Source organism: Mauremys mutica, chromosome 9, assembly GCF_020497125.1.
Source record: "Mauremys mutica isolate MM-2020 ecotype Southern chromosome 9, ASM2049712v1, whole genome shotgun sequence".
NCBI lineage: Eukaryota > Metazoa > Chordata > Testudines > Geoemydidae > Mauremys > Mauremys mutica.
In genome coordinates, this window is record NC_059080.1 from 47,941,968 (window position 1) to 47,968,140 (window position 26,173).

At 50.8% G+C, this 26,173-nt stretch overlaps 1 protein-coding gene across 6 annotated transcripts in view; it reads right to left on the reverse strand.

Moving 5' to 3' along the window:
• The window catches only part of KIF1A (kinesin family member 1A), a 192,140-nt gene that overhangs the window by 26,837 nt on the left and 139,130 nt on the right, over nt 1-26,173 (reverse strand). For 4 of the 6 annotated variants that reach the window (XM_045029643.1, XM_045029644.1, XM_045029642.1 and 1 more), the window contains 5 exons: nt 22,099-22,207; nt 18,131-18,197; nt 17,917-18,001; nt 16,782-16,887; nt 13,496-13,522 (listed from right to left, as the gene is read on the reverse strand). In XM_045029643.1, coding sequence (XP_044885578.1) covers nt 13,496-13,522; nt 16,782-16,887; nt 17,917-18,001; nt 18,131-18,197; nt 22,099-22,207 — 394 coding nt within the window. The remainder of the gene's footprint in view (nt 1-13,495; nt 13,523-16,781; nt 16,888-17,916; nt 18,002-18,130; nt 18,198-22,098; nt 22,208-26,173) is intronic. The other 2 variants (XM_045029646.1, XM_045029645.1) reach the window with 1 other exon arrangement.

Below are 26,173 nucleotides of genomic sequence, written 5' to 3' on the forward strand. Positions count from 1 at the left end.
TAAAGCACAAACCATGTCCCTTCTTGCCCCCCCCCCCCGCCAATACTGGAAAGACATTCTGATGTGCCTGCTCTGGTATGATCCCACTGGTTAGGGCCTGAGCAGGGCTGGCCTTACCATGAGGTGAACTGAGGCAACTGCCTCAGGTGCCAGACTGGGCGGGGCACCACTAGGACCCAGAGTGTAGAAAATAGTGTCTGCTGCTGGTGCGTATGTATTCTCTCTGCTCTAGATGCACAGAGATGGTGGAGTGCTGTGCTGGAGAAAGGAGGGCACAAGAAACATAATAGGCAGGCAGGAGAAAAGGTGAGAGGGAATAAGAGAAAGCAGCAGGAGCTGCAGGGACAGAGAGGAGGAGGAACCTCTTATGTACCTCTCTAGCACCCCCAGGAGCCTGGACTGATTAACACCAGCTCCTCAGGGAGCTTCCTGTTTCCTGCTGCTTCCCTGAACCCATTTGAGGAGAACAGGCAGTCAACTGAAGTAGTAGGAGCCACTTAGGCCCTTAAGACGCTGATCTCTTCCCTCATTCAGGCCCTACTACCACCAGCCTGCTTATTTGTCCCCTTCAACTGAGTGCTGCCACTGGGGCAGCATTCAGAAAAAGAAAGAAAGCAAAGGAAGCTTTTCTATCTAAGCAGGAAGGAGCTCTCCTGAGATACATAGACACAAATGTTCACGGTGAGCCTTCCAGCCCCAGTGAGGATGTGAGTGGTGAGAAGTGGTGAGAAGTGGGGAAAGTGATCAGGAACAGTCAGCATGGATTCACCAAGGGCAAGTCATGCCTGACTAACCTAATTGCCTTCTATGATGAGATAACCGGTTCTGTGGCTGAGGGGAAAGCAGTGGATGTGCTATTTCTGGACTTTAGCAAAGCTTTCGATATAGTCTCCCACAGTATTCTTGCCAGCAAGTTAAAGAAGTATGGGCTGGATGAATGGACAGTAAGGTGGATAGAAAACTGGCTAGATGGTCGGGCTCAACGGGTAGTGATCAATGGTTCCATGTCTAGTTGGCAGCCGGTATCAAGTGGAGTGCCCCAAGGGTCGGTGCTGGGGCCGGTTTTATTCAATATCTTCATTAACGATCTGGAGGATGGTGTGGACTGCACCCTTAGCAAGTTTGCAGATGACACTAAACTGGGAGGAGTGGTTGATACGCTGGAGGGTAGGGATAGGATACAGAGGGACCTAGACAAATTAGAGGATTGGGCCAAAAGAAACCTGATGAGGTTCAACAAGGACAAGTGCAGAGTCCTGCACTTAGGATGGAAGAATCCCATGCACTGCTACAGACTAGGGATCGAATAGCTGGGCAGTAGTTCTGCAGAAAGGGACCTAGGGGTTACGGTGGACGAAAAGCTGAATATGAGTCAACAGTGTGCCCTTGTTGCCAAGAAGGCTAATGGCATTTTGGGTTGTATAAGTAGCGGCATTTCCAGCAGATCGAGGGATGTGATCATTCCCCTCTATTCAGCACTGGTGAGGCCTCATTTGGAGTACTGTGTCCAGTTTTGGGCCCCACACTACAAGAAGGATGTGGATAAATTGGAGAGAGTCCAGCGGAGGGCAACAAAAATGATTAGGGGGCTGGAGCACATGACTTATGAGGAGAGGCTGAGGGAACTGGGATTGTTTAGCCTGCAGAAGAGAAGAATGAGGGGGGATTTGATAGCTGCTTTCAACTACCTGAAAGGGCGTTCCAAAGAGGATGGATCTAGACTGTTCTCAGTGGTAGAAGATGACAGAACAAGGAGTAATGGTCTCAAGTTGCAGAGCGGGAGGTTTAGGTTGGACATTAGGAAAAACTTTTTCACTAGTAGGGTGGTGAAGAACTGGAATGGGTTGCCTAGGGAGGTAGTGGAATCTCCTTCCTTGGAGGTTTTTAAGGTCAGGCTTGACAAAGCCCTGGCTGGGATGATTTAGTTGGGTTTGGTCCTGCTTTGAGCAGGGGGTTGGACTAGATGACCTCCTGAGGTCCTTTCCAACCCTGAGATTCTATGATTCTATGAAGATGGCCGATCTTCCAGTTAGTCAATGTGCAGGTGACCTGGCAGCTACTGCAGCATCCATATCTCCATCTCAAATTGATGCAACCAGGCAAGAAAAGTGTAGATCAGAGAAGAATATGGTGGAGGCACAAGAAACACTGCTGCTGAGTTTTGTTCCTTAAGTTTAGATGATCCAGGACTGTGGACCCACTTGAGCAGTAGCTTGAGGGACTTCCTTGTACTGCATGGGCCACAGCAAGTGAAAAACTTCATGTTCCCCAAAGACAATGAAAATAGAAGTTTCCATCCAACACATTACTGGCGTGAAATCCCCAATGGTGACAAAGTAGAGAGGCCATGGCTTATGTACTCAAAAACCCAGAATGCTGCATACTGTTTTTGTTGCAAACTCTTCCAGTCTAATGTTCCAGCCACATTGGGTTCTACAGGAACAAAGAACTGGAAAAATCTAGGCAGCAAATCACTAGAAAGCATTGCATAGGTGGAAAGAGCTTGAGATGAGTCTAAGTTAAAGGCCACCATAGATGATCAGCATCAAGAGAAGATTGCATCAGAGTCTCTTTACTGGAAAAATTTTCTGAAAAGGCTCATTGCCATTGTGAGAATGCTTGCTACTCAAAACCTAGCACTGCGTGGCACTTCAGATCAGCTGTATGTGCCAAACAATGGAAACTTCCTTAAAATTGTGGTGCTGATAGATGAGTTTGATGCTGTGCTCCAGGAGCAACTAAGAAGAGTCACCACCCAAGAAATGTACACACACCACTACCTTGGAAAAACAATTCAAAATGAGATCATACAGTTACTGGCAACAAAAGTCAAACAGAAGATTGCGGCAGATCTGAAGTCAGCAAGCTACTACTCTGTTATTCTGGACTGCACATCTGACATCAGCCATACGGAACAAATGACTTTAATGGTGCATTTTGTAACAACAACAGAACCTAGTGAAAATGTCCCTGCAATGGTGACTGTCAGAGAACATTTTCTAGAATGTATTCACATTGATGATACTACGGGAGTTGGTATGACAAATGTGCTTCTTAAAAAGCTGGAAGATATGGGAATTGTGATAGCTGACATGAGAGGTCAGGGCTACGATAATGTTGCCAGCATGAGAGGAAAGAACAGAGGAGTGCAGACACGGATCCGAGAGTTAAACCCTTGAGCTTTTTTTGTCCCATGCAGTTCTCATTCATTGAACTTGGTGGTCAGTGATGCAGCATCAGCGTCTAGTGAGGCTGCTGAATTTTTTAATGTAATTCAAAGCATCTATGTATTTTTCTCTGCATCAGCTCATCGATGGCAAATTTTGAAGCAACATCTGGGAACACCCTCTCTGACACTGAAACCACTGAGTGCCACATGATGGGAAAGTCGAGTGGAGGCGATAAAGCTTATCAAACACCAAATTGGGAAGATAGATGATGCCATAGTTGCCATTATGGAGTATAATGCTATGCAGGAACTGTTCATGGGAGAACAGTGGCAGAGGGAAATGGAATCACCAGAAACTTACATAACTTCACATTTCTGTGTGGCTTAGTGTTGTGGCATGACATACTGTTTGAAATAAATGTTGTAAGCAAGAGACTCCAAGGTGTTGACCTTGATCTATGTGGAGCAATGGAACAAATGGACAAAGCAAAGTCATACCTACAGTCTTACTGGTCAGATGAGGGATTTCAATACATTCTGAAGAGTGCACAGAAGATGGCAGAGGAACTTCACACTGAAGCTATTTTCCCACCCATTCAAGAATACAAGAGTCATCGAAGAAGACATTTTGATTACGAGGCACGGGATAATCCCATAAGACTCCAAAGAACAATTCAAAATTGAATTCTTTAACCAGGTGCTAGATTGTGCAATACAGTCAGTTGAGGAACATTTCATGCAGCTCAAGGAACACAGCAGTATATTTGGGATGTTGTATGATATTCCAAAACTCCTCACTATACCTGAAGAAGACCTACACCAGCAATGCAGGGCACTAGAGACAGTGTTAACACATGATGACATGTGCAATATTGATGCGAGTGATTTAGGTGATGAACTGAAAGCCCTTTCAAGATACATTTCAGCAGGATCAACTCCAAAGGCTGTTCTGGAATAAATGTGCACAAATAAGATGACCACCCTCTTTCCAAATTATTTTGTTGCTCTGCGCATACTTCTAACACTTCCTGTAACAGTTGCCAGTGGACAATGCAGCTTCTCCAAGCTGAAGTTAATAAAAATACATCTATGCTCCACAATGACACAGGAGAGGCTGGTCAGCCTTGCAAGCATCTCAATAGAGCATGAGCTAGCCCAGACTGTGGACCTTCAGGAAGCAGTTCAAATCTTTGCAACTAAGAATGCACGGAAAGCACCACTTTGATTATTCAAACAGATAAAAATGCCAGTGTTTACTATGCAGACAAGAAAAGTTATATTTGCTGTTCAGGTGTTTGAAAGTTAAGTGTTACTTAAAATTTTTGAACAAGGCATTTTAAGTTGTTAGTTCTCCTTTATTGGGGTAGGTAGCAGAGCAGTACCATGAGAGGAGTAGAACAGGAAGAAGGCAGAATTGAGACCTTTCAAAGTTTTGGCCCAAGCGAGGGGGTATGGGGGCGTCATTTGAGCTCCCTGCCTCAGGTGCCAAAATGTTATGGGCCGGCCCTGGGCCTGAGGTGCAGTTATGGGATAGGATTTCAACGCTTTCCCATAGCATGTGTTGAATTCCACCACAAGAGTCTGTGGCAAACCCCTTTGCAAAGACCTGAGAACCAGAAAGAGCTGGCATCTCCCACCCATGCTCTGGTTTGGTGACACAAAGGGGCTGTAAGATAGGCTTACCGAGCCAGCTGAGCATCCCAAGAGTGGGGAATCCCTGGGGGGCTAAAGCTATGTTGCCACTACACTAGCCACTCCCATAGTCCTCACTACAGGGGATGTTACCAGCGAGAGGCCTAGCCAGAGCATTCAGGAAAGGCCTGGCTGGCATGATGACACCCTAGAGGCCAAACTGTGGGTGGAAAGCCACCTTTGCCCCCCATGACCCTGGCAATGGGTCCTGCCCTGAGCACAAAGCTTGAGCAGACCAGACACCCAGATGTTACCTAGGCAATAATATTGTATTAGTCAAACAAAATACTGTGGGCCTGATTTTGATGTTAGTTTCACCTGTGTAAATCGGAAAACTGAATTCAGTGGCAGGGCACTGGGGTAAATGAGATCACAGTGATATCCAATATTTGAAAAACTCTTAAGAGTTGCAAATGCACAATGGCCATGTGACTTGTCTGTAATTAAAGAAGAGCTTACTTGGTAAAAAATATGAGCTGCATAGTAATTGCCTTGGAAGCAAATGCATGTTGATTTATGAGACAGAAATCATCATGTCATGTATTTAACAAGTAATGCAAAGCTCCACAAATGCCATGGAAAGCAAGAGCACTTGCATAATACAAATCCTGCTGGATTTTCAAAGTAGAATTAAAAACAAAACCTAAACCTAAACCCAAGTGGAATAGAGTGTCTCCTCTTTCTCCACTAAATAGAATGATGGCAAAGTTTCATTTCTAATTTAAAACTTGATTCTGAAACACTTCACTCATCAAAGGAAATCAGTCTCTAGTAGTTAGGAATACTTTAGATTCGGGGTTGGGGGTTTTTAGGCCATAGGAGAATTTGCTCTCAGTCCCTGTACTGGCTTCCACAGATCTCTTCCTAATGTTACTCCTGCCGTAAATGGGTAACTGCAAGATAAAGAATCAGACCAAAGACTAAGGATTCAGTAAAAGGCATCTCAGGTAGCTAGTCCATTACTCCTTTTCACAAATCTAGACTAGGGGTAGGAAAAAAACACTCCAAAATCAAGTTCCCAGGCTGCTGGTGCCCTTTACTCTGCCTCTGATGGCTAAAGAGTTAATTCGCCAAAGCCCACTGAAATCAATAGAAAAGCTCCCACCAACTTCAAGTTTTGGATCAGGCCCTTAGTGCTTAAATTCACTGCCCAAAACTTTTGTTGACCGAGAGTTACGGCTGAAGAGAAGTGCCTCGTATCCTTCCAGAACAGCAATTCTTAGGTCCCTGCACAGCAGGCAATTCAGAGTTAAAGTGCACACCAGCCCACTCCCCAACCTTAACTCTGCCCTCATTGAGTGATGCTCCAGTCTGCCCCATCACATATGATGACCTCTATCTTTCCAGGAGATACGGAGCACTGTGGGGACACTGGGAGAAACTGTCAGACCATGTCCTTACTAAGGCAAAAGAATAATGTAGGTCAGGTTTAGTGAGCAATAGCTGGCTATGCCTGGCCTGAACCATTTCACCTGCTCTGCACACACCACCCCATAGCTGCCAGATGTCACCACCCTTGATCCTTGTCTTAAGGAGTCCCTCTGGAAAATCATCTGTGTGACACTACACCCCATATTCATCATGGGATATTAAATGATTATGGCATAATTATGATGCATTTTGTACAAGATGGGTAATGTAAGGTGTCATTGGAAAAGTTATGATTTGCTGAATATGATTCCTATTTGTATGCATGTATCATTTTTGTATTTTAAGGTATGAATATTGACTATGTATCAGTATTCCAGAGTAAGCACATTTGAGAACACCCACAGCTAGCATGTCAGGTACAACAATGAAGGTAAACAGTGCTGATGGCCCATCAGCAAAGACAATGGACCACGGTGGAGCTTAGCCTTCCTGAGAACGCTCCAGCCAGCCTGTAAGTATTGGCTGCTTTTATCAGCAGGACATGCAAGGGCATGTGACCAGACCACATGACACTGAACTCCATTTTGATACCTGTATTTTTCCACAAGCTGGTCTGGGAACTGAGTTTGGAACAAAGGGTTCCTGCCATATGGTAAAGCTATATAACGTGGGGTGAGACATCATCTAGTGGCCTCACTCCCCACACAAGAGAACTCCTGGAAACACACAAGGAAAAAAGACTGAACTGGGGGAAGTGCTGGTCCCAGGCTAAAAAGATTTCTAGCCAGTGTATGGAAACCTGGTGAACTGCTTGTATCATCAGCCAGGGTGAGAAACTGCTAATTCATATCCAATCTATCTAGTATGTTAGGCTTAGTTTGTGTTTTGTTTATTTGCTAGGAAACCTGCTTTGATCTGTTTGCTATCACTTATAATCACTTAAAATCTATCTTTTGTAATTAGTGAACGTGGGTGTTTTTCTTTATCTAAACCAGGGAGCCTTTGAGTGAAGTGTCTGGGGAAAAATCTCAGCTTGGTTAACACAGGCTTGTTGCATTTCCTTCCCACATCAAGCAGAAGGCGAACTTTATTAAGGAGCGTACATTGTACCCTGTATGACGGTATTGTGATGGTTGGTGCCCCCATAAGGCTTTATAAAAATATGCTTATGTGTGTGTATATATATATATAACATAACTAGACTGTGTTGTATGCTACATATGCCATGTAACATATCTCTGTAAAGGTTATGATCTACTAAATCTATTAATCCTATTTGTAGGCATGTATCATTTTTGTATTTGAAGTTATGAATATTGGCTGCATACTTGTTTAATTCTAAGTAGGCTGTAGTGAAGCAGTTGGTCAGCTTCCTGAGAAAAGACTATTCTCAGTAAGTGCCCAGTCAAGAAACACTTAACAATGAACTTGGAGACACCAATTCACATCTGGGCTTTCCCAGGATTGTGGCTTGGCTGGTAAGGAACTCAGTCATGCATGGACATGTGATTTGCCCAGGTGACTCCAAAACTCCATTTTGTAGCTGGACTTTGCATAAGAGAGAGGAGGGGGTCTCCACCCACAAGAGAAAGTCTATTTAAGCCCGTGGGAGCCCCCTCCATTTGGTCTTCAGCTGGCTAAAGAGAGGGCCTCTCCACCCCCAAAGATACCTGAAAGAAACTGGAACAAAGGACAGTGACTGCAAGGGGTGTGAGTGATTGCTGGACCCAGACTAAAAGGAGATTAGTCTGTAAAAGGGAGCATTTTGTAACTGGAAAGGATCTTATCTCTATTCAGTTCCTTACTGTATTAGACATAGACTTGCATGTTCTATTTTATTTTACTTGGTAATTCACTTTGTTCTGTCTGTTACTACTTGGAATAATTTAATCCTATTTTCTGTATTTAATAAAATAACTTTTTTACTTATTAATTAACCCAGAGTATGTATTAATACCCGGGGGGGCGGGGGGAACAGCTGTGCATACCTCTCTATCAGTGTTATAGAGGACAAACATTTATGAGTTTACCCTGTATAAGCTTTATACAGGGTAAAACGAATTTATTTCGGTTTTAGACCCCATTGGGAGTTGGGCATCTGAGTGTTAAAGACAAGCACACTTCTGTAAGCTGCTATGAGTTAAGTCTGCAGCTTTGGGGCAAGTAATTCAGACCCTGGGTCTTTGTTGGAGCAGACGGGTGTGTCTGGCTCAGCAAGACAGGGTGCTGGGGTTCCAAGCTGGCAGGGAAAGAAGGAGCAGAGGTAGTCTTGGCACGTCAGGTGGCAGCTCCCAAGGGGGTTCTGTGATTCAACCCGTCACAGTGGCATAGTCGGCAGGATCTGTGCACAGGTGATTGCTTAGAGTTAGGTAGTGAATTTAAGTGAGTTTTAAGTGTGGTGCCTGGAGAACAGACATAGTGGTTACTGGTTTGTTATTTTCTGTTTGCTTATTTTGGGCAAGGAAAGTAGGGACAAAAAAGGAAGCAAAATAAATAAGATTAAAGATCAGAAGAAGCTAAAACTATACAAGTTGCAAATTGCCCAGAAAAGCTGAACACTGGGCGCTGGGAAAGTCTCCGATAACTAAGAATCCCCTGAGTTGAGTGTATCCCAGTTTCAGTGAACTGCAGAGGGGGTGTGGACCAGCACAAGAAAGCAGGAAAATGACGACCAGTGAGGCAGCTACTAAACTAGAGCTGGCTAGGCTGGACGTAGAAAAGAAGGCAAAGGACCGGGAGTTTCAATTGAAACTCAAAGAGGCAGAGGAAGCCAGGGAGATGGCTGCCCATAAAAGAGCAAGGGGGGCAGAGAGACTGCCCACAAGAAAGCTATGGAGGCTGAAACAGCTAGGGCGGAAGCTGCCCACAAGAGAGCTATTGAGGCCCAAAAGCATGAACTGGCTGTTATGGGGTTGAGGGGACAAAACCCTTCAGCTGGTGGCTCAACTTCCCCAAATGGGAGCGACTATGTCCACAGTATTATGAATCCAGCAATATTGCTGAATATTTCATCACCTTTAAAAGACTGTGCATCCTCCATGCGATTCCTGAAGATCAAAAGATAACCACATTGATAGCAAAATTGACTGGCAGAGCTCTGGACATATTCAATAAGACGCCTATTAATGATGCTTCAAACTATGGCAAATTTAAGGAACTGGTTTTAAAACAGTTTCAGGTTACACCTGAAACCTACAGGGTTAAATTCAGAAGTTTTAAGAGGGGATCTGGATTAAGTAATGTGGTTTATGTAAATAAAACAAATGGTTTGGTAAATAAGTGGGTGAGGGGGAAATGCATTACAAGCTTGGAAGAAATGTGTGATTTGGTTACTCAGGAACAATTCCTGAATATCTTCAGTGATGATATAAAACAGTATTTGTGGAACAAAAAGGTGGATGCAGTAGGTGAATTAGCTGGGTAGGCAGACTCTTATGAGCAAGCACAAGCTGTAATCAAACATAAACCACTGGCAGAGGGGTACAGGGTTGGGGGAAAGCAGAATTACCGTTTTACCCCTGAGGGGAAAAGGAGGCTGGGTGTTCACCTCCCCATTCCCCTGTTACTCGTCCCAAATTTTCTGTGCAAGCAGAGAAGCCCAAGAGGTGCTATCACTGTAAGTCCACTGAGCACCTGAGGAATAAGTGTCCCTTGCTGAGTGGGAACAAGCAGCAAGTAACACATAAAACTGCTACTTCTCAGAGTACAGCTGCTGCCTCTTTCCACACAGGATTTGTAAAGCTTGCTTCCACACAACAAGCAGTGAGCATATGCATGTTGTTAAACTGAATGGAAAAGTGCTTCTTGGCCTAAGAGATACGAGTACTAAGATTTCTGTGGTCAGGAGGGACCTGATCCAGGAGAAGGATTTATTGCCTGGGAAACTAGCAGAATTGGAGCTGGTGGGGGGTTACAAAGTCCTTGCACCTTCACCTAAAGTACACATGCGAACTGGTGGTTTACAGGCTGAACTGACCGTTTCAATGGTGGCACACAATTGTGCACCGTTTCTACTGGGAAATGATTTTTTTAATGTGGCCGAATCTGTCCCAAGTTGGTTAGCAGTGAAAAGGAATCTTGTGCTAAAAGCCCCAGGGTGTGTGTGGGGGGTGAAGTCGCATGGACTGCTAGGGGAATAGAAAAGTGTCCTTTAGATTCCTCTATAGCAGCAAAGAATGCAGCTTTGGGGGCAGGGATGGCTGTAGCCAGTTCCTGTAGCCCCAGGGCTCAAGGCAAGTCCCAGAGAGAGGGGCTGGACAAAGCCAGCTCTCCTCCTGTAATCAGCTCCCTGCGGGAGGGGGATGTACCACCTTAAAGCAAGGGGGGCACCCCAGCTGCTGACTGCCAGAAATTTGCAGGTCAGCAGGGGGCAGGGCCTGCCCTGGGGTGCACAGAGACATGTGTCCCGAAGGTGGAAGTTGGGGTCCTGGTGATTGCTGACAAGCCCAACCTGAGTGAAGATGGGGGAATTTTGCTGGCCAGTGAAGGGTCTGTCATAGCAGGTAGCTGTGAGCCCACAGCTGGTCCAGGGTCACCTTCCCTTTTGGGGGGACACAGAAGTGTCTGGCCCAGAGGGGAGCCCAAAGAGGAAAGTCCAGATGGAAGCGGGGAGAGGTGAGGGGGGTGGAAAGTCCGCCCAACTTTTGTAGGGAGGATCTTTCCCAGGAGGAGGGTGAAAAGTCTGCATTTAAAATGTCAGACCCCTCTCCTGTGAATCAGGTTTTAGGAAAAACTGGGGGTCAGATCTCCGGGAGGGGGGAGTCCATCCAGCTGACCTGTTGGGAACAGAAAGTGGGGTTTTACCAAACCAAGGCACTCCATTGGAAGATGTTGTTCTTGCAACGCTTGTAAGGGATAAAACTCTCTCTCCAAGACAGGAGGGGGAAATCTCTGCATGGGTGAAACTTCACAAGGGAGTGGGGTCCAGCCCAGAGAAATTCCAGAGGGAGGGGCCAAGGGCAGGCATGGTTGCAGTACACCCTTTCCTTGCCAAAGCCAGCCTCAGACACATGCCTGAATTAAAAGCCTTCTCCAAAGAGGCAAAAAAATCCTTCTGTACTTAATAAACTTGTTCTATTGTTTTATCTACACCAGTGTGCTTGGACTGAAGTGTCTGGAAAACTCTATTTGGGAAAACAGGATTTGTATGTATCATTTTCTAATAATAAATGATGGACTTTATATGCGCTTGTGTTGTCCAGGCGTGTTCTGGGCAGCACAAGATGCACATTTCTGCGGGAAAGTCTGGGACTGAAAATTTGCTGGTGTTGCCCTGCACTGTAATTCAAGAGTGGCTGTCTACGGCACTCACCCTGGAGGCTCTGTGTAAGCAGACCAGAAGTCGTTGCTCACAGCGAGGCAGTGTAAAAGGCACCCCAGGCTGGGGAATTGAGGGGACACAGCTGTTCAACAGTCCGGACTGTACCCTGGGTAATGTCACAATCCCATCCTCCCCCGGGAAGTTTGTTGCGTTGTTGTAGTCATGCTGCTCCCAGCATATGATCGAGACAAGATACGCAAAGTGATATCTTTTATTGGACCAACTTCTGTTGGTGGAAGGTACAAGCTTCCAACCTTCACAGAGCTCTTCAGGGATATTACTTCACCCACCTTGTCTTTCTCAACATGGGAAGCATAAGACAGAGCAAGAAGGCCAATCAAAGGTCCCTTCTCCACAATTTTTTGGCTTTTAATAGTCTCATCTTTCCACTTCTCCCATCTCCTCTTTACCTCTTCCTAGTTTTTGTTGCCTGCTTTTGTATTTCCAGCACCCCCACCACAATGGTATATATAGCATCTACACATATCTATATCCCACCGTCTCCCCTGTGCACCTATTTCCCTATAGCCTCCCCTCTGCCTTTAGATTTCTGCTTTTCCTCTGCCCCTCCCCACAAGTGAGAAGTTTATTAATGATATTGACAGGCACCAGTTACCCTTTGCTGGCTGGTGCCCATTAGTTATGGAACTGGGAACTTTTCTTTAAACAAAATTAAATTACATGCAAAAACCCCACAATTATCTAACAATTATGCACAGTTAGGCATTCAAAAGTCCAGAGAACCATTGCTACGGTCGAACATACCTTAGCACTGCTTCTTGTGTGTATGCATGTACAGAGGGCCATATCCCTAAATGGTATAAATTGGCACAGCTCCATTGACTTCAATGGGCCAGATCCCCCTTGGTGTAAACTGGCACAGCTCCACTGAAGTCAACTCAATAGTAAAACTATTACACGGTAATAAGACCCCCCCAGGATCCCTGCAGGCTGCGATCGTATCAAGATTTGACTCTGAGAAGAGAGTGCATTAACTTACAGTTCCAAACACTTTCCTCTGGTAATGTCCAGGGTTGTGAGTTCATCCTTGAGGGGGCCATTTAGGGATCTGGGGCAAAAATCTGTCTAGGGGTTGGACTAGATGACCTCCTGAGGTCCCTTCCAATGCTGATATTGTATGATGATAATCCTTTCTGACCTTAAAAACCTTGGAGCCTGATTTTCAGCTATGCCAAGGCCCAGTTATACTGATCTGGCAGTGGAAAGGGGCCTTAAAATGGGTGTTCACTTTGAGGTCCATTAAATTTGCAGAGGGATGCTAAGGGGCCTTAGCAAAACTGAGAATTCAAGCCAGTGAATCTGACTCCACAGAGGTTTCTTAGGTGGAAATTCTGTCAAGCAGGCCAGAGACTAACAAGCTTGGGTGAAATCCTGCCTCATTGGAGTCAATGGCAAAACTCCCACCAAATTCAGTGGAGCCAGGATTTCGCCTGTTATGTCCCTTCCTTCTACATGCAGCTTGTACATTGCTCCCAAGCTCAGCTACATTGCTTCCATTTCTCTCCCCTTTCTATCTTTCATACGGTATCTTTTCCAAAGTGCCCTCCCCATCCACGCACTGCAGTCCAGCCTTTCACGCAGCCTGGGTCAGCTCCCAGCTCCCCAAAACGCTCCTGGGCCGAAGCTGGGAGAGGGTACAAGAGGGGGAAGGATGGTCTTTGCCAAATGTCACAAAGTTACAACAGCAGCAAAATCGAAGGAAAAGCCAGCCAGAGGAACAGAGGCTAACGAGAGAGCGATCCAAACAAACAGGGAAGCCCAAGGGACAGAACAGAACAAAAGAGCAGCCCAGAGATGTGGAAGAGAAAGGGAAGCCCGTGGATGGAGTGTCTGGAAATTTCAGTTCTGTCTCTGAAGGGGAGGAAGAGTGCCAAGGAGGGGAGAGGAAGTGAAGAAAAAAACCCAAGGGAAACAAATACTACCTAGGCATATCCGAATCAAGAAACTGCCTGCAAAAACACAAAACAATCACATGGTTAGTGTGGGTTCAAATGGACGGCAGCAGCAGCAGCATTGTAAGGAAGTGATTCAGATGCCTAATGCCTCCACGCAGCCCCTGCTGCCCTTCCTTGCCTCATGCAGGGCAGCAGGGTTGCAGCGAAGGGGCCAGACACCTTGTAGGCATGCGTGCATGTGTGAGCAGCGTTGCGTGTGGCTTGGGTTGTTGTCTGGGGAGTTGTAAAGGGGAAGAGACCAGATCCCCTTCCTGAGGGTGGTGACAGAGTGTGAACAAGAAACATCCTTATCTCGGCTGGCTAGGGTGAGGAGGAGGAGAGACAATCCTAGCTACAGGGGCTATTTGCAGTGGAAACCTAAAGCATGCCTGAGCCTGTGGGGGAAGAGTCTGGGGCTGCTAGCGCTACAGGCTAAAGCCAACTCCTTGAGGGCCTAGCTAACACCTCCAGAGTGAGGCCTTTCCTGGTTCTCATCAGGAACAACTTACATTGAAACATCCGTGGTGGGGGAGAAGGGCAGCCCAGGGGGTGGGCCCAGGGCCTGCTTGCTGCAGTGAGGGCTGAAGGACATACAAGAGCAAAGCAGGGAGCAAAAGCAGTTCAGAAAGAGGGTTAGATGCATCCCATTCCATTGGCTCTCATCCCTTTGTCCCTACATGCAGGGTCTCCCCATGACTAAGGCCAAACCAAGCAAAAAGCCCATGCAGGGTTGAAGCAAAGGGAATTTGTGAAGATGTTTCCTTCCATTGTCCTGTGGAAATTCAATCCTCTTTCCCTTTTCACATGTTCCAGTTACCCCTTCTCCTCCCTGCACCACCCCTTCTGCCCATGCTCCTGAGGGCTTCTGGTCCCAGTTGTGGAGAGAAGCAGTGATCCAAGGTTTCCGTCCCTGGGAGAGAGCACTGCATTTTCACACACCCAGTTGAGATTCTGGGACAGAAAGCTAGATACAAACCTGATGCCCTGGGTCCCTCAAGTTGTAAGCAACACCTCCCCTTTGCATGGTAAACAGTCTTGTGACAAGCAACTCTGCAAACAAGCACCTCTCCACTCTCTGGAGAACTCCATGCCAGGGCTGAAATCCCCTGCCCAGAATGACCTCTTCCAGCGTGCAGTGCTCAAACGGGGAGGAAGAAGAGGGAGAGATTCCCAAGGTGCCACAGCATTGCTTTCGTGTGTGGAGTAGGGCAAAAGAACGAGCACTGTAGAACGGGCCCAGTCACACTGTGCTATGTCAGATTTAACGGGCCAGATCCCCAGCTGGTGCAAATCAGCCCTGGCTCCACTGGAGTCACTGAGTCAGATCCCCAGCTGGTGTAAATTGATGTGGCTCCTGATTTATACTAGTTCAGGATCTAGCCCTAATTCTTCCAGCTGTCGGTTACACTGTTTCTCAATGACCGGTCTGTGGACTGGCGCCGGCTCTGAGATTTCCCTGATACAGTTTAGGAAGGCAGCAAGCTGGTCCTTGATAGCGAAAGGTTGAGAAACGCTGCGTCTATTACGCTTTGTTTGTATCAATTTCTGTCTTGCTCAGGACAGGCAGGAACAAATGATCTGAGCTACCCAGAGAGGTGCTGAAGTGCAGCTGTTCTGAGTCCCTGCTACCTTTGAACACTGCTGCTGTCAGCCTCACGCAGCGTCACCTGCATGGTATCTGACAGCACACAGTGGAGCCTGCCCTACTGCCCTGATCCAATCCTTTCCTCAGGGTCACTCACTGCACAGTGACTCTTCAGATGCAACTGCTTGTCGTGTGACTCACGTTACGCCTGGACCACCCTTGCCCTTCCCCACTCCACTCATGTACTCACTCCAGCAACCTGCTGTCTTGCTCTTGCCCCCTCGGTCAGCCACCCAGCTGGCGAGGGGCTCTGCTGGCCTGGGGCAGAGTGCTGGCCTGTGGGCATTGCTGGGTGAGGCAGATTATGTAAGTGAGCACACAGGTCACAGTGGGACTGACCATTTCTCCTGCACTGAGCTTTCTGGATTTTAAACTGTATTCCCTCATTTATACCATGTGCCCATAGGCAGGGCAGCCCTGGCAGGAGGAAGGAAGAGGAGATGTCCCCAAGGATACAAGGAAGGAAGCTGTAACAGAGACCAGCTCAGTTTCCTTCCTGCCATGTTCCAAGGACAGGCAGTGCAATGCTTCACGATGGCCACACACAATGCGGATGTCCCCTGCATTGCCAGTGATGATCTCTCATCTCCTCTATGCGAATTACAAGCAAGCTCTGTGACTAGTGACTGCTCCCACTTCCTGCTGGATGTGCTCCCAATCTTCTCCTAAAACACACTGTGCAACCACTTCCACCCAGAATCCATCCCAGCGTGGACCCGTGACAGCTCTCCAGGCTAGACATCTTGCTGGGGCTGCCCTGAGATGCAGCAGAGACCTGGAGCTCTGCTCTGTGGTGCCAGTAGCAGTCGCTCCACAGCCGCTACTGACCTACTGACTGGTTATTTATTCCCAGGTTGCTGCTAGGGTTCCGAGTTCTGGTGTTTGCTGCCACCCCCTTACGACTTAGCCAAAAGCATCACCACTAGCAGAGCCCCTATAAGCATCTGACTGACACTGCAGCACACAGCTATACTGGGTCTCAGAGAAGCATAGGTGACAGTCTCAGCATCTAAAGGGAGGTGCATACAACATTGCCTATCAGTTGAATGTAGGGCCATGGGGCCTCACCACCCTGGGTCAATGCTGCTACAACACATGGACGGGGGATGGCATCTTAAAATCTACAGGTGGGTGAAAATCCAAAGACTCCTTTGATGTTGGTGTAATATTTTGAAAATGTCACTGGGAAGTGAGGCCCCCTTTGGCACATGCCCATGGCAGCCCTGGGTGGTGCAAGGAAGACCTGCCTCAGCAGCCTCGGGTGAAAGCTGTCAGCCAGATAATGATCTGAGACGCCATCAGTGTGTGTGTTTGTGTGTGGCGGGATTTGGGGAAGCCCACCTCGAATCCCTGGGCTTCTGTGGATTCTCCACTGTTCCTGCCTTGTGGTGCAGCCATGTCGCCATCCCGCCAGTGCCCTCTGAAATGCAGACTCAGCACAACCACGCCCCCCCCCCAAGTGGTCCTGCAGCAGCAAGAAGGCCCTGATGGGCATGACCTTGGGGGCAGGAGGGAGAGAAGCCCCCATAAACACAGACAGCCCTTGTCAACCTAACTGGACCAGACATTGCCTAGCGCCCCAGGACAGCAGGGCAAAGTGAAGAGATGGCAAAGCCAGGCCAGACCCACCGATCATCCTGGGAGGGGTTGACGTATCCAGACGACAGGATGTTCAGAGACAAGATGTTGGGGTCAATCAGAGACTCGTCCCCTTCTGGGGTGTTTCGGATCCGACCTGCCAACACACGTCAGAACACATTGTTTGGAGGCTGGGCAGTGGGGGGTGAGGGGGGGAAGGGGGCACAGGTCAATGGGGATGGTTCACAGTTCCAAGCTGCATAGCAAGGTAAATGGTAAAGGTGAGACTTGGGGAAGATGCTTAATGTCAGCATCATATCCTCCTTCAGCCCCTTGGGACAGGCCCCTATATCCATCGCCTCCTGCTAGAGCCTAGAGACCAAACTGCCCAGGCTCATCTCCATGGGTGGGAGGGTGCATGGCTCCAGGGGGACCACTAGGAGGAGCTCTGTGAGCCTGCTACCACACCCCTGTGCACGTCTGGCTCACTCCCTTCCACGTGGCCGGCCAGCCCCAAAGGCCAGTAGCTTCCAAAGGCCATGGAGAGGGGGAGGCATGTCCTTCCACCTTGTCCCCTCCCCTACCTGTAAGGACATATGGATGGAGCCACCCCTGAGCTCCCCAAAGCAGCCTGGCCTTTACATGGGCTATGCAATGAAAGAGGTTCCTTGCCCCTTCTCCTCCACTATGCCCTGGGTAGAGAGCAGGCACCGAGAGGGCCCCAATTCCCCAAATGGGGGCTCAAAGAGCTGGCAGAGGTCCCCCAGTCTAATCCGGAGTGTTAACAAGAATAATGGGGGCACAGCCTCAGCTGGTGGCAATTTCCATTAAAGTAAATGGAACTCTGACCATTGACAGCAGCTGAGGATCTGCCCCAGGACCCCTGCTGCAGCAGTAAGGGCCTAGCAGTGCAGCCTTGGCTCCTGGGGGTAGCCGGTACTCAAGGAGGGGGTGCCTTGCTGAGTGATGTGCTGCTGAGCATGAGTAAAGGGGTGCCAGCTGGCCCCCAGCGATCATCTGCCTTATTTCCCACAACAGGCCTGACAGAGTAGGAGGAATGGGAGCCCGGACAAAGCATGAGGGAGAAGAGATTATGGGAGAGAAGGGAATGGGAGGGAGCACACAGGTGTGAGGATGCAGGAGTGAGGCATCTGCTCAGACCCTGCCAACCAGCAACTCTACTTACCTACAACCAGCTCTCGCACTTCTTTCCAGCGGACGAGGCTGCTGTTTTCATGCACTAACGTCACGGTGATCCTCCTCTGGATTCCCTGTCAGCACCATGCCAGAGAGAAAAGGGCAGTGGTGAAAACCAACAGCCCAACACTCAGTTGTTATGGGGATTAGGAAGATGGGCCAGTGGAGCGGCACAGGGACAAGGAGCAGGGCAAGGACCATACCTGGTGGAGCAGGAAGGTTCCGAGGCACGGCATCCCTCCGCGGTGATCAACAATGGCAGGAATGTAACTGAAAAAGGGAAACTCAGTGAGATGTGATCTGAGATGGAGGTGCTCCTCCCCATGCCAGGGCCTGGACGATCTCACACATGCACCCCCCAAGTCCCTGGGGATCTCACACACGCTCCCCCCAGGGGATCTCACAAACGCACCCCCCTGGGCCCAGGGGATCTCACACACCAATCCCCCAGGGACCAGGGGATCTCACCCATGCAACCCCCAGGGCCTGGGGGATCTCACATTCGCATCCTCCAAGGGCCAAGGGGATCTCGAACTCGCATCCCCTGAGGGCATCGGGAAACTCACACTCGCATCCCCTGAGGTCCTGAGGGATCTGACACACCCACCCACAGATCCTGGGGGATCTCACACATGTCCCACTCAGAGCCCAGGGGATCTCACACTCGCAGCCCCCATTGCCTGGGGATCTCACCCATGCACTCCCCAAAGCCCAGGGAATCTCCCAAGGGATCTCACACATGTACACCAGAGAGCCCGGGGGATCTCACACATGCACCCCAGAGGTCCTGGGGGATCTCATGCCTCCTCACAGGGCTGGGGGATCTCACACACGCACCCCCCAGGGCCTGGGGGAATCTCACACATGCACCCCCCAGGGCCCGGGGGATCATACACGCACTCCCTAAGGCCCTGAGTATCTCAAATATCCACCCCCAAGGGCCAGGGATCTCTCACAAGCACCCCCCAGTCACTGGGGGATCTCACACGGACACCCAACAGGTCCCAGGGGATCTCACATACGGACACCCCCAAGGCTCGGGGGATCTCACCCTCCCACCCCCCAGCATAGGTGACGACTTCCCCTGTTCCCGGTGGGTGCTCGACCTCCCCTACACCCCTGGCCCTGCCTCTACACCACCCTCACACCGCCCCCATTCCACCCCCTTACCTCAAGTCCCTGCCCTTGCCCCACCTCTTCTCCGCCTCCTCCCCTGAGCATGCCGCGTTCCCGCTCCTCCCCCTCCATCCCAGAAAGTCATAAGCACCGCCAAACAGCTGTTAGGTGGCAGTGCAGCAGGAAGCGCTGGGAGGGAGGGGGCGGAATGAGGCTGTGGCGCGCTCGGGGGGGGGGGAGGAGTGGGGAGCTTGGCTGCCGGTGGGTGCAGCGCACCCACTAACTTTTCCCTGTGGGTGCTCCAGCCCCAGAGCATCCAGGGAGTCAGCACCTGTGTCCCACAGGGCCCGGGGGATCTCACATACGCATCCTCCCAGGGTCTGGGGGATCTGACAGACGTACCCTCCAGGACCCAGGGGATCTGACACACGGACCCCCCAGGGTCTGGGAAATTTGAGACAGGCACCCCCCAGGACCCATGGGATTGGACACATGCACGCCCCCAGGGTATGGGGGATCTCACACATGCACCCCCAAAGCCCAGGGGATCTCAGACATTTGCACCCCATAGGTCCTGGGGGATCTCACTAATGCACTCCATAGGTCCTTGGGGATCTCACACACGCATCCCCCAAGGGTCTGGAGGATGAGACTCATGCCCTCCCCAGGGCCCAGAGGATCTGACACACGCATCCCCCCAGGGCCTGGTGGATCTGACACATGCAACTCACAGGGTCTGGGGGATCTCACACATGCAACCCATAGGTCCTGGGGGATCTCACTATGCACCCACCAGGCCCTAGGGATCTCACACACGCACCCCACATGGCCCGGGGAATCTCACACACGCACCCCACAAGGCCCAGGGGATCTCACACATGCACGCCTAAGGGCCTGGGGGATGTCATACACGTATCCCCAGGGCCTGGGGAATCTCATACACGTATCCTCAGGGCCTGGGGAATCTCACGCACCCCACATGGCCCAAGTGATCTCACACAAGCACCCCACAGGGCCTGGGGGATCTGACACCCACCCCCAGGGCCCGGGGGATCTCACACTTGCACCCCCAGGGCCCGGAGGATGTCACACACACACCCCTCAGGGCCTAGGGATCTGATATACGTACCCCCAGGGCCCAGGGAATTTGACACAGGCACGCCTCAAGACCTGTGGGATCTCACACATGCACACCCTAGGACCTGGGGGATCTCACCCACCCACCTCCCAGGGCCAGGGGGAACTCACACACGCACCCCACAGAGTCCGGCGGATCTCACACACGCAATGCACCCCCCATGGCCTAGGGGAATCTCAGACTCGCACCCCAGAGGTCCTGGGGTATCTCACACACGCACCCCCCAGGACACGATGGCTCTCACACACGCACACCCCAGGACACGATGGCTCTCACACATGCACCCCCAAGGACACAAGGGTTCTCACACATGCACTTCCCAGGGCACAAGGTCTCACACACACATGCACATCATAGGACCCTAGAGCTCTCTCTCGTGATTCCCATTTGTGTTGCCAGTGCCATGCATGGAGGGTCCTGATGACTGGAAGAGATTCGGGCTCAGCCTTTCAGCTGGCAAAAGGGCATTCCAATGTCCTGAGCCCAGCCCAGCACACTGGAGACCAGACACAGGTGGGACAAGCCCAGACTCCATAGGGGCCATGCCTACGAGCGAACAGACTTTCTCCCGGAAGTAGCAGCAGGTGACTGGATGTCTCCGATCATCAGTGGAGCCCTTAGAGCATCCCAGACTCAGAGGTGCTTGAATCCTTTATTGGCTGAGTTTTGCCTGTTGGTCCTGGTTGTGAATTACCCACAACCAGACTGTGATTTTAGACATTTATTTGTTATGCCCAATTGCCCGACCAAGACTTTGTGCCAACATTTCTTTAACCTGTGGTTTGGTTTTCCAATGGATGCCTGTGAGAATTCCCTTTGGCACCATCTGACTGCTCCCCCAACTCCCATGGTGTTGTGTCTGCCTCCTGCATGGGTCACCTAAAAGCAGCCACATTTGCAAATTATCGATGAACCACCAACACCGAATCTCTTGTGTGAATCCCAAAAAGAGTCTGCTGTGGGAGCAGGGCAGATGTGAGACGTCTTCACTACCGGTGTGACACCAAACAGATGGGGAATAAAAAACTCCTTCAATTGAAAACTCTATGCTGGAGGTGAGAGTCTAGACGAGCCATTGCAAGCACTAGCCCAAGGAATTGTGGTTGGTTTGCAACTGCTTTTTTGCTACATTTGTCCCATGCTCCCCAGCTGCATGCTAGCACCAGTCCCATGTCCCTCATTTGTTTACTTGTGGCAAGCTATTTTTTGGCATCACTTATTGCCCCAACTCCCAACATCTTGTCAATCTTTCACCAGCAAATCCCACCTGGAATGCATAGGGAGGCCCACACACCTTCCGCTGTGGCAGTTCTGAAGACCCCTGTAAGATCCCTTAGCTGCACATAGGCTCATTAATGAGTGTGCTTTGGAAAGATTCTTCCCAGGCTCTTCCTACAGCTTCCAAGCAATTCAAAGCCTGCTGCTGATAGTGCAGGGCCCCCTACATGTGCCCTGTACCTGGCACTGGGGCAGCTGCTCCCACATACAGTAGACCTTTCATCTGGAAGAGCTGTAATTAAATCAACAGCTGTGGCTGGCTGCTGGGGTGGGGAGAAGGTAATTGTATTACTGTCTGATTTCCTTTTCTCATTGTTCTGCATGAGGCAGCTACATCAGCACAATTCTCATAGCTCTTTGGACCACACTGTGCTTTGGGGAGAAACTTGTTCCACTTTGCAAGGAACATCTCAAAAAGTGACATTGTGGTTTGGCACAGAATCATAGGCCTGGAAGGGACCTCAAGAGGTCATCTAGTCCAGTCCCCTGCACTCATGGCAGGACTAAGAATTATCTAGACCTTCCCTGACAGCTGAGCTCCCCAGAGTAGGATTCCCCCTACAGCTTCCCAGGATGGGATCCCCCGACAGTAGGACACTCTGGTTCCCTTGTCAGCCCTCAGCAGAGGACGGTACTTACTCGCCATTGGCCTCCAGCTCGCAGATCTCAAAGAAGACCATCAGATCGTATTTGCACTGGCAGGGCCCGGCGCTGGGGCGTGCCAGGGTGCTCAGCTTCGTCGCTGGCACTACGGCGGGCAGAAAATAAGACTTACAAACAGGAAACGAGAAGCTGCTGAAGTGTGAGCTGGACTCACTGCACCACTCAGAAGATGAGTGTCAGCCAGAGCCAGGACCACTGGCAGTGACTGTCTAAGAGAGCAGCTAGCTGAGATCTAGCCCCAGCTGGAGATGACCTCTGACCTCCAACATGCCAAAAGAAGGGGGGAGAACATGCACAAACACATGCACCCACTCAGATTCTGTGAATCCTTACTCCCATTGTGGTGCATACTCCTGTCCGTAGTCCCACTGAAGCCAGTCGGCCGATGTGGGGAGCAAGGGTACGAAGGATCAGGCCCACACAGTGTATATGAGAGACGAGACACATACAGAAGAAGTGACTGCTGCTTTTGCTAAGCTCTGGCTGAGCATCGCCCTCTGACAGGCCACCCCCCTCAGGCACTTCCAGCCAGAGGCCTGACCCCAAATCACAGAACGAGGAGGCACGACACACAGAGGCAACAGCAAACCAAGACACTAGGCTGCGAGGAAAACCACTGGGACTTGGGTGTCAGATGCTAAAATATTTGGTGCCCAATACGCTAGCCGGCTCACTGCTGGATGCGCTCTCTGGGCATGCTCTCTCTGCTGCTAGCTCAGGCACCTCGTTCCTTCCGCGAGAGAGGGAGGAGTCCAGCCCTGTCCCGTCCCCCCCGCCCCCATAATGAACTGTGCTGAAATGAAAAATGCAAGTACCCTCAGAAAGGTGTGCATTGCTTTGGGAACAGGCATGGCAATGCCATTCAGTACTGAGCTCTGTGGGTGTCCCCCAGGCATTACATGGACACATTCCCCAGGGGAGGCATGGCTAGAAACCCAAGGAGCAGTTGGATCTTCCACAGTGGTGTCCAGAAACCAACCAGGTTGCGGAGCCTTTCTCACAGCACAGTTCATTACAGGTGGGAGAGGAGGGGGGTACACAGGGCTGGACTCTCGCGGAAGGAACGAGGTGGCTGAGCTAGCAGCAGAGAGCGCATCCAGCAGTGAGCCAGCTAGCACACCAGGCACCAAATATTTTATCAGCTGGAGGGATTTTTCATGCTCTTCAGGGTGGAGGGAAGGGAAACAAACAGAAACCCCAAAACAAAGCAAAACAGTTGAGACACGGAGTGGGAGTGAATGGACATCGTGGGGACGGGGATGCAGTCTGCTTTGCCAATGCTGCACACTTCAGCCCTCTTTAACCACCCCCGAGCCCTCTGAGCCACTGCTTTAAACAGGTGTCCCACTCAAATCAATGTGTGTCAGGACAGAGCTGGTAGCATGTCTCTGCCCAACAAGGGGGAGGGGAGATGTAAGAGTGAAGGAAGGGGAGACACCCCGGGATGGGTATTCTGCAGTCTGGATGTGCACGCTGACGGGAGGCAATTTAATTTCAGTGCAGGAACCCTTTCCTATAACAAGTGGAATCAGGGCCATCCTTACCCATACACAAAATATGCAGCTTTTCCGGGCACCAGGAAATTTGGAGCACCAAATTTCCTGGTGCCCTGCGCAGCTGTGTGCTGCTCCAGCCCCTGCTACGACTCTTCTCCAGGGCCCCTGCCCTGCTCCGCCTCTTCCCCACCCCAGCCCTGCCTCTTCCCACCCCTGCTCTGCCCTTTCCCCACCTCTGTTCTACCCCAGCCCCGCCCCCACTCCCCTGAGCTCTGCAGCAGGGCTGGGTCTGTACTCACCAGCGGTGGGACACGCAGACCCGGCTCCAGCCACACCGCCGGTGAGTGCTGGGAGGTGGTTCCCCCCTACCCCACAACCCAGCCCCCCCCAGAGACCTGGGGCCTGCCCCCCCACCCCCACGGAGGCCTGGGGACAGCCCCCCTGGTCTCCCTCGCAGAGGCCTGGCAGCGGGGGGGTGGGGAGCTGCATAGGGCCCCAGAAAAGACAGTTACTCACCGTTGTAACTGTTGTTCTTCGAGATGTGTTGCTCCTATCCATTCCAGTTAGGTGTGCGCGCCGCGCGTGCACGGCTCTTCGGAAGATTTTTACCCTAGCAACTCCGGCGGGTCGGCCGGGCGCCCCCTGGAGTGGCGCCGCTATAGCGCTAGATATATACCCTTGCCGACCCATCCGCCTCTCAGTTCCTTCTTGCCGGCTACTCCGACAGTGGGGAAGGAGGGCGGGTCTGGAATGGATAGGAGCAACACATCTCGAAGAACAACAGTTACAACGGTGAGTAACCGTCTTTTCTTCTTCGAGTGATTGCCCCTATGCATTCCAGTTAGGTGATTCCCAAGCCTTACCTAGGCGGTGGGGTCGGAGTGAGACGCGGCAGAGTGTAAGACTGCTGAGCCGAAGGCTGCATCGTCTCTAGATTGTTGCACCAACGCGTAGTGGGAAGCGAAGGTGTGGACAGAAGACCAGGTGGCCGCTCTACAGATGTCCTGGATGGGAACCTGAGCTAGGAAGGCGGCAGACGAGGCTTGCGCTCTCATAGAATGAGCGGTGAGGCGGCTAGCTGGCACACGAGCAAGCTCGTAACATGTCCGGATACATGATGTTACCCAGGAGGAAATCCTCTGAGAGGAAACCGGCTTGCCTTTCATGCGATCAGCAACCGCTACGAACAGCTGGGGCGAACGCCGGAAGGGTTTTGTTCGCTCTATGTAAAATGCGAGGGCCCTGCGGACGTCAAGGGTGTGAAGGTGTTGTTTACGACTTGAGGCATGCGGCTTCGGGAAAAAGACCGGGAGGAAAATGTCCTGGTTCAAATGGAAGGCCGACACCACCTTAGGGAGGAAGGCTGGGTGTGGCCGAAGCTGTACCTTGTCCGCATGGAAGATGGTATACGGCGGACCAGCCGTTAGGGCGTGCAGCTCGGAAACTCGTCTTGCTGATGTTATAGCAACGAGAAAGGCCGTTTTCCATGATAAATAAAGAAGGGAACATGTGGCCAAGGACTCAAATGGGGCTCCCATAAGCTTAGCGAGAACTAAGTTCAAATCCCAAGAGGGTGCAGGGCGCCGTATCGGCGGGTACAAGCGATCTAGTCCCTTAAGGAAGCGGGAAACCATCTGGTTGGAAAAGATGGACCGTTCTCCTTCCCCAGGTCGGAAGGCAGAAATTGCCGCCAGGTGCACCTTCAAGGAGGAGACCGCGAGGCCTTGCTGCTTGAGAGACCAGAGGTAGTCCAGGATCGTAGGAATAGGGACTGTGAAAGGATTGAGACCCTTCTGGTCACACCAGAGTGCGAAACGCTTCCACTTCGCGAGGTAGGTCGCTCGAGTGGAAGGCTTCCTGCTTTCCATCAGGACTTGTTGCACCGCCACGGAGCAGTCACGTTCCGCTCGGGTCAGCCACGTAGGAACCAAGCTGTAAGATGTAGGGACTGCAGGTCCGGGTGGCGAAGCCTGCCGAAGTCCTGTGTTATCAGGTCCGGCCATAAGGGGAGAGGGATGGGATCTCGTACCGAGAGCTCGAGCAGCAGGGTGTATCAGTGCTGTCTCGGCCAGGCCGGAGCGACGAGTATGAGGCGGGCCCTGTCCCTCTGAAGCTTGAGTAGCACCCGGTGTACGAGGGGGAACGGAGGGAAGGCATACAGCAGGTGATCCGTCCAGGAGCGGAGAAATGCGTCCGATAGGGAGCCCTGGGAGCGACCCTGGTAAGAGCAGAACTGGTGGCATTTCCTGTTCTCTTTGGAGGCAAACAGGTCTATTTGGGGAAACCCACACCTTCGGAAAATTGTGTGCACCACATCAGGACGAAGGGACCACTCGTGGGAGAGGAATGACCTGCTGAGATGGTCGGCCAGCGTGTTCTGCACTCCTGGAAGAAACGACGCTACCAGGTGAATGGAGTGGGTTATGCAGAAGTCCCAAAGGAGCATCGCTTCCGTGCAAAGCAGGGAGGAGTGAGCCCCGCCCTGCCTGTTGACGTAAAACATCGCTGTCGTGTTGTCCGTGAAAACAGCCACACATCACCCTTGGAGATGGGCG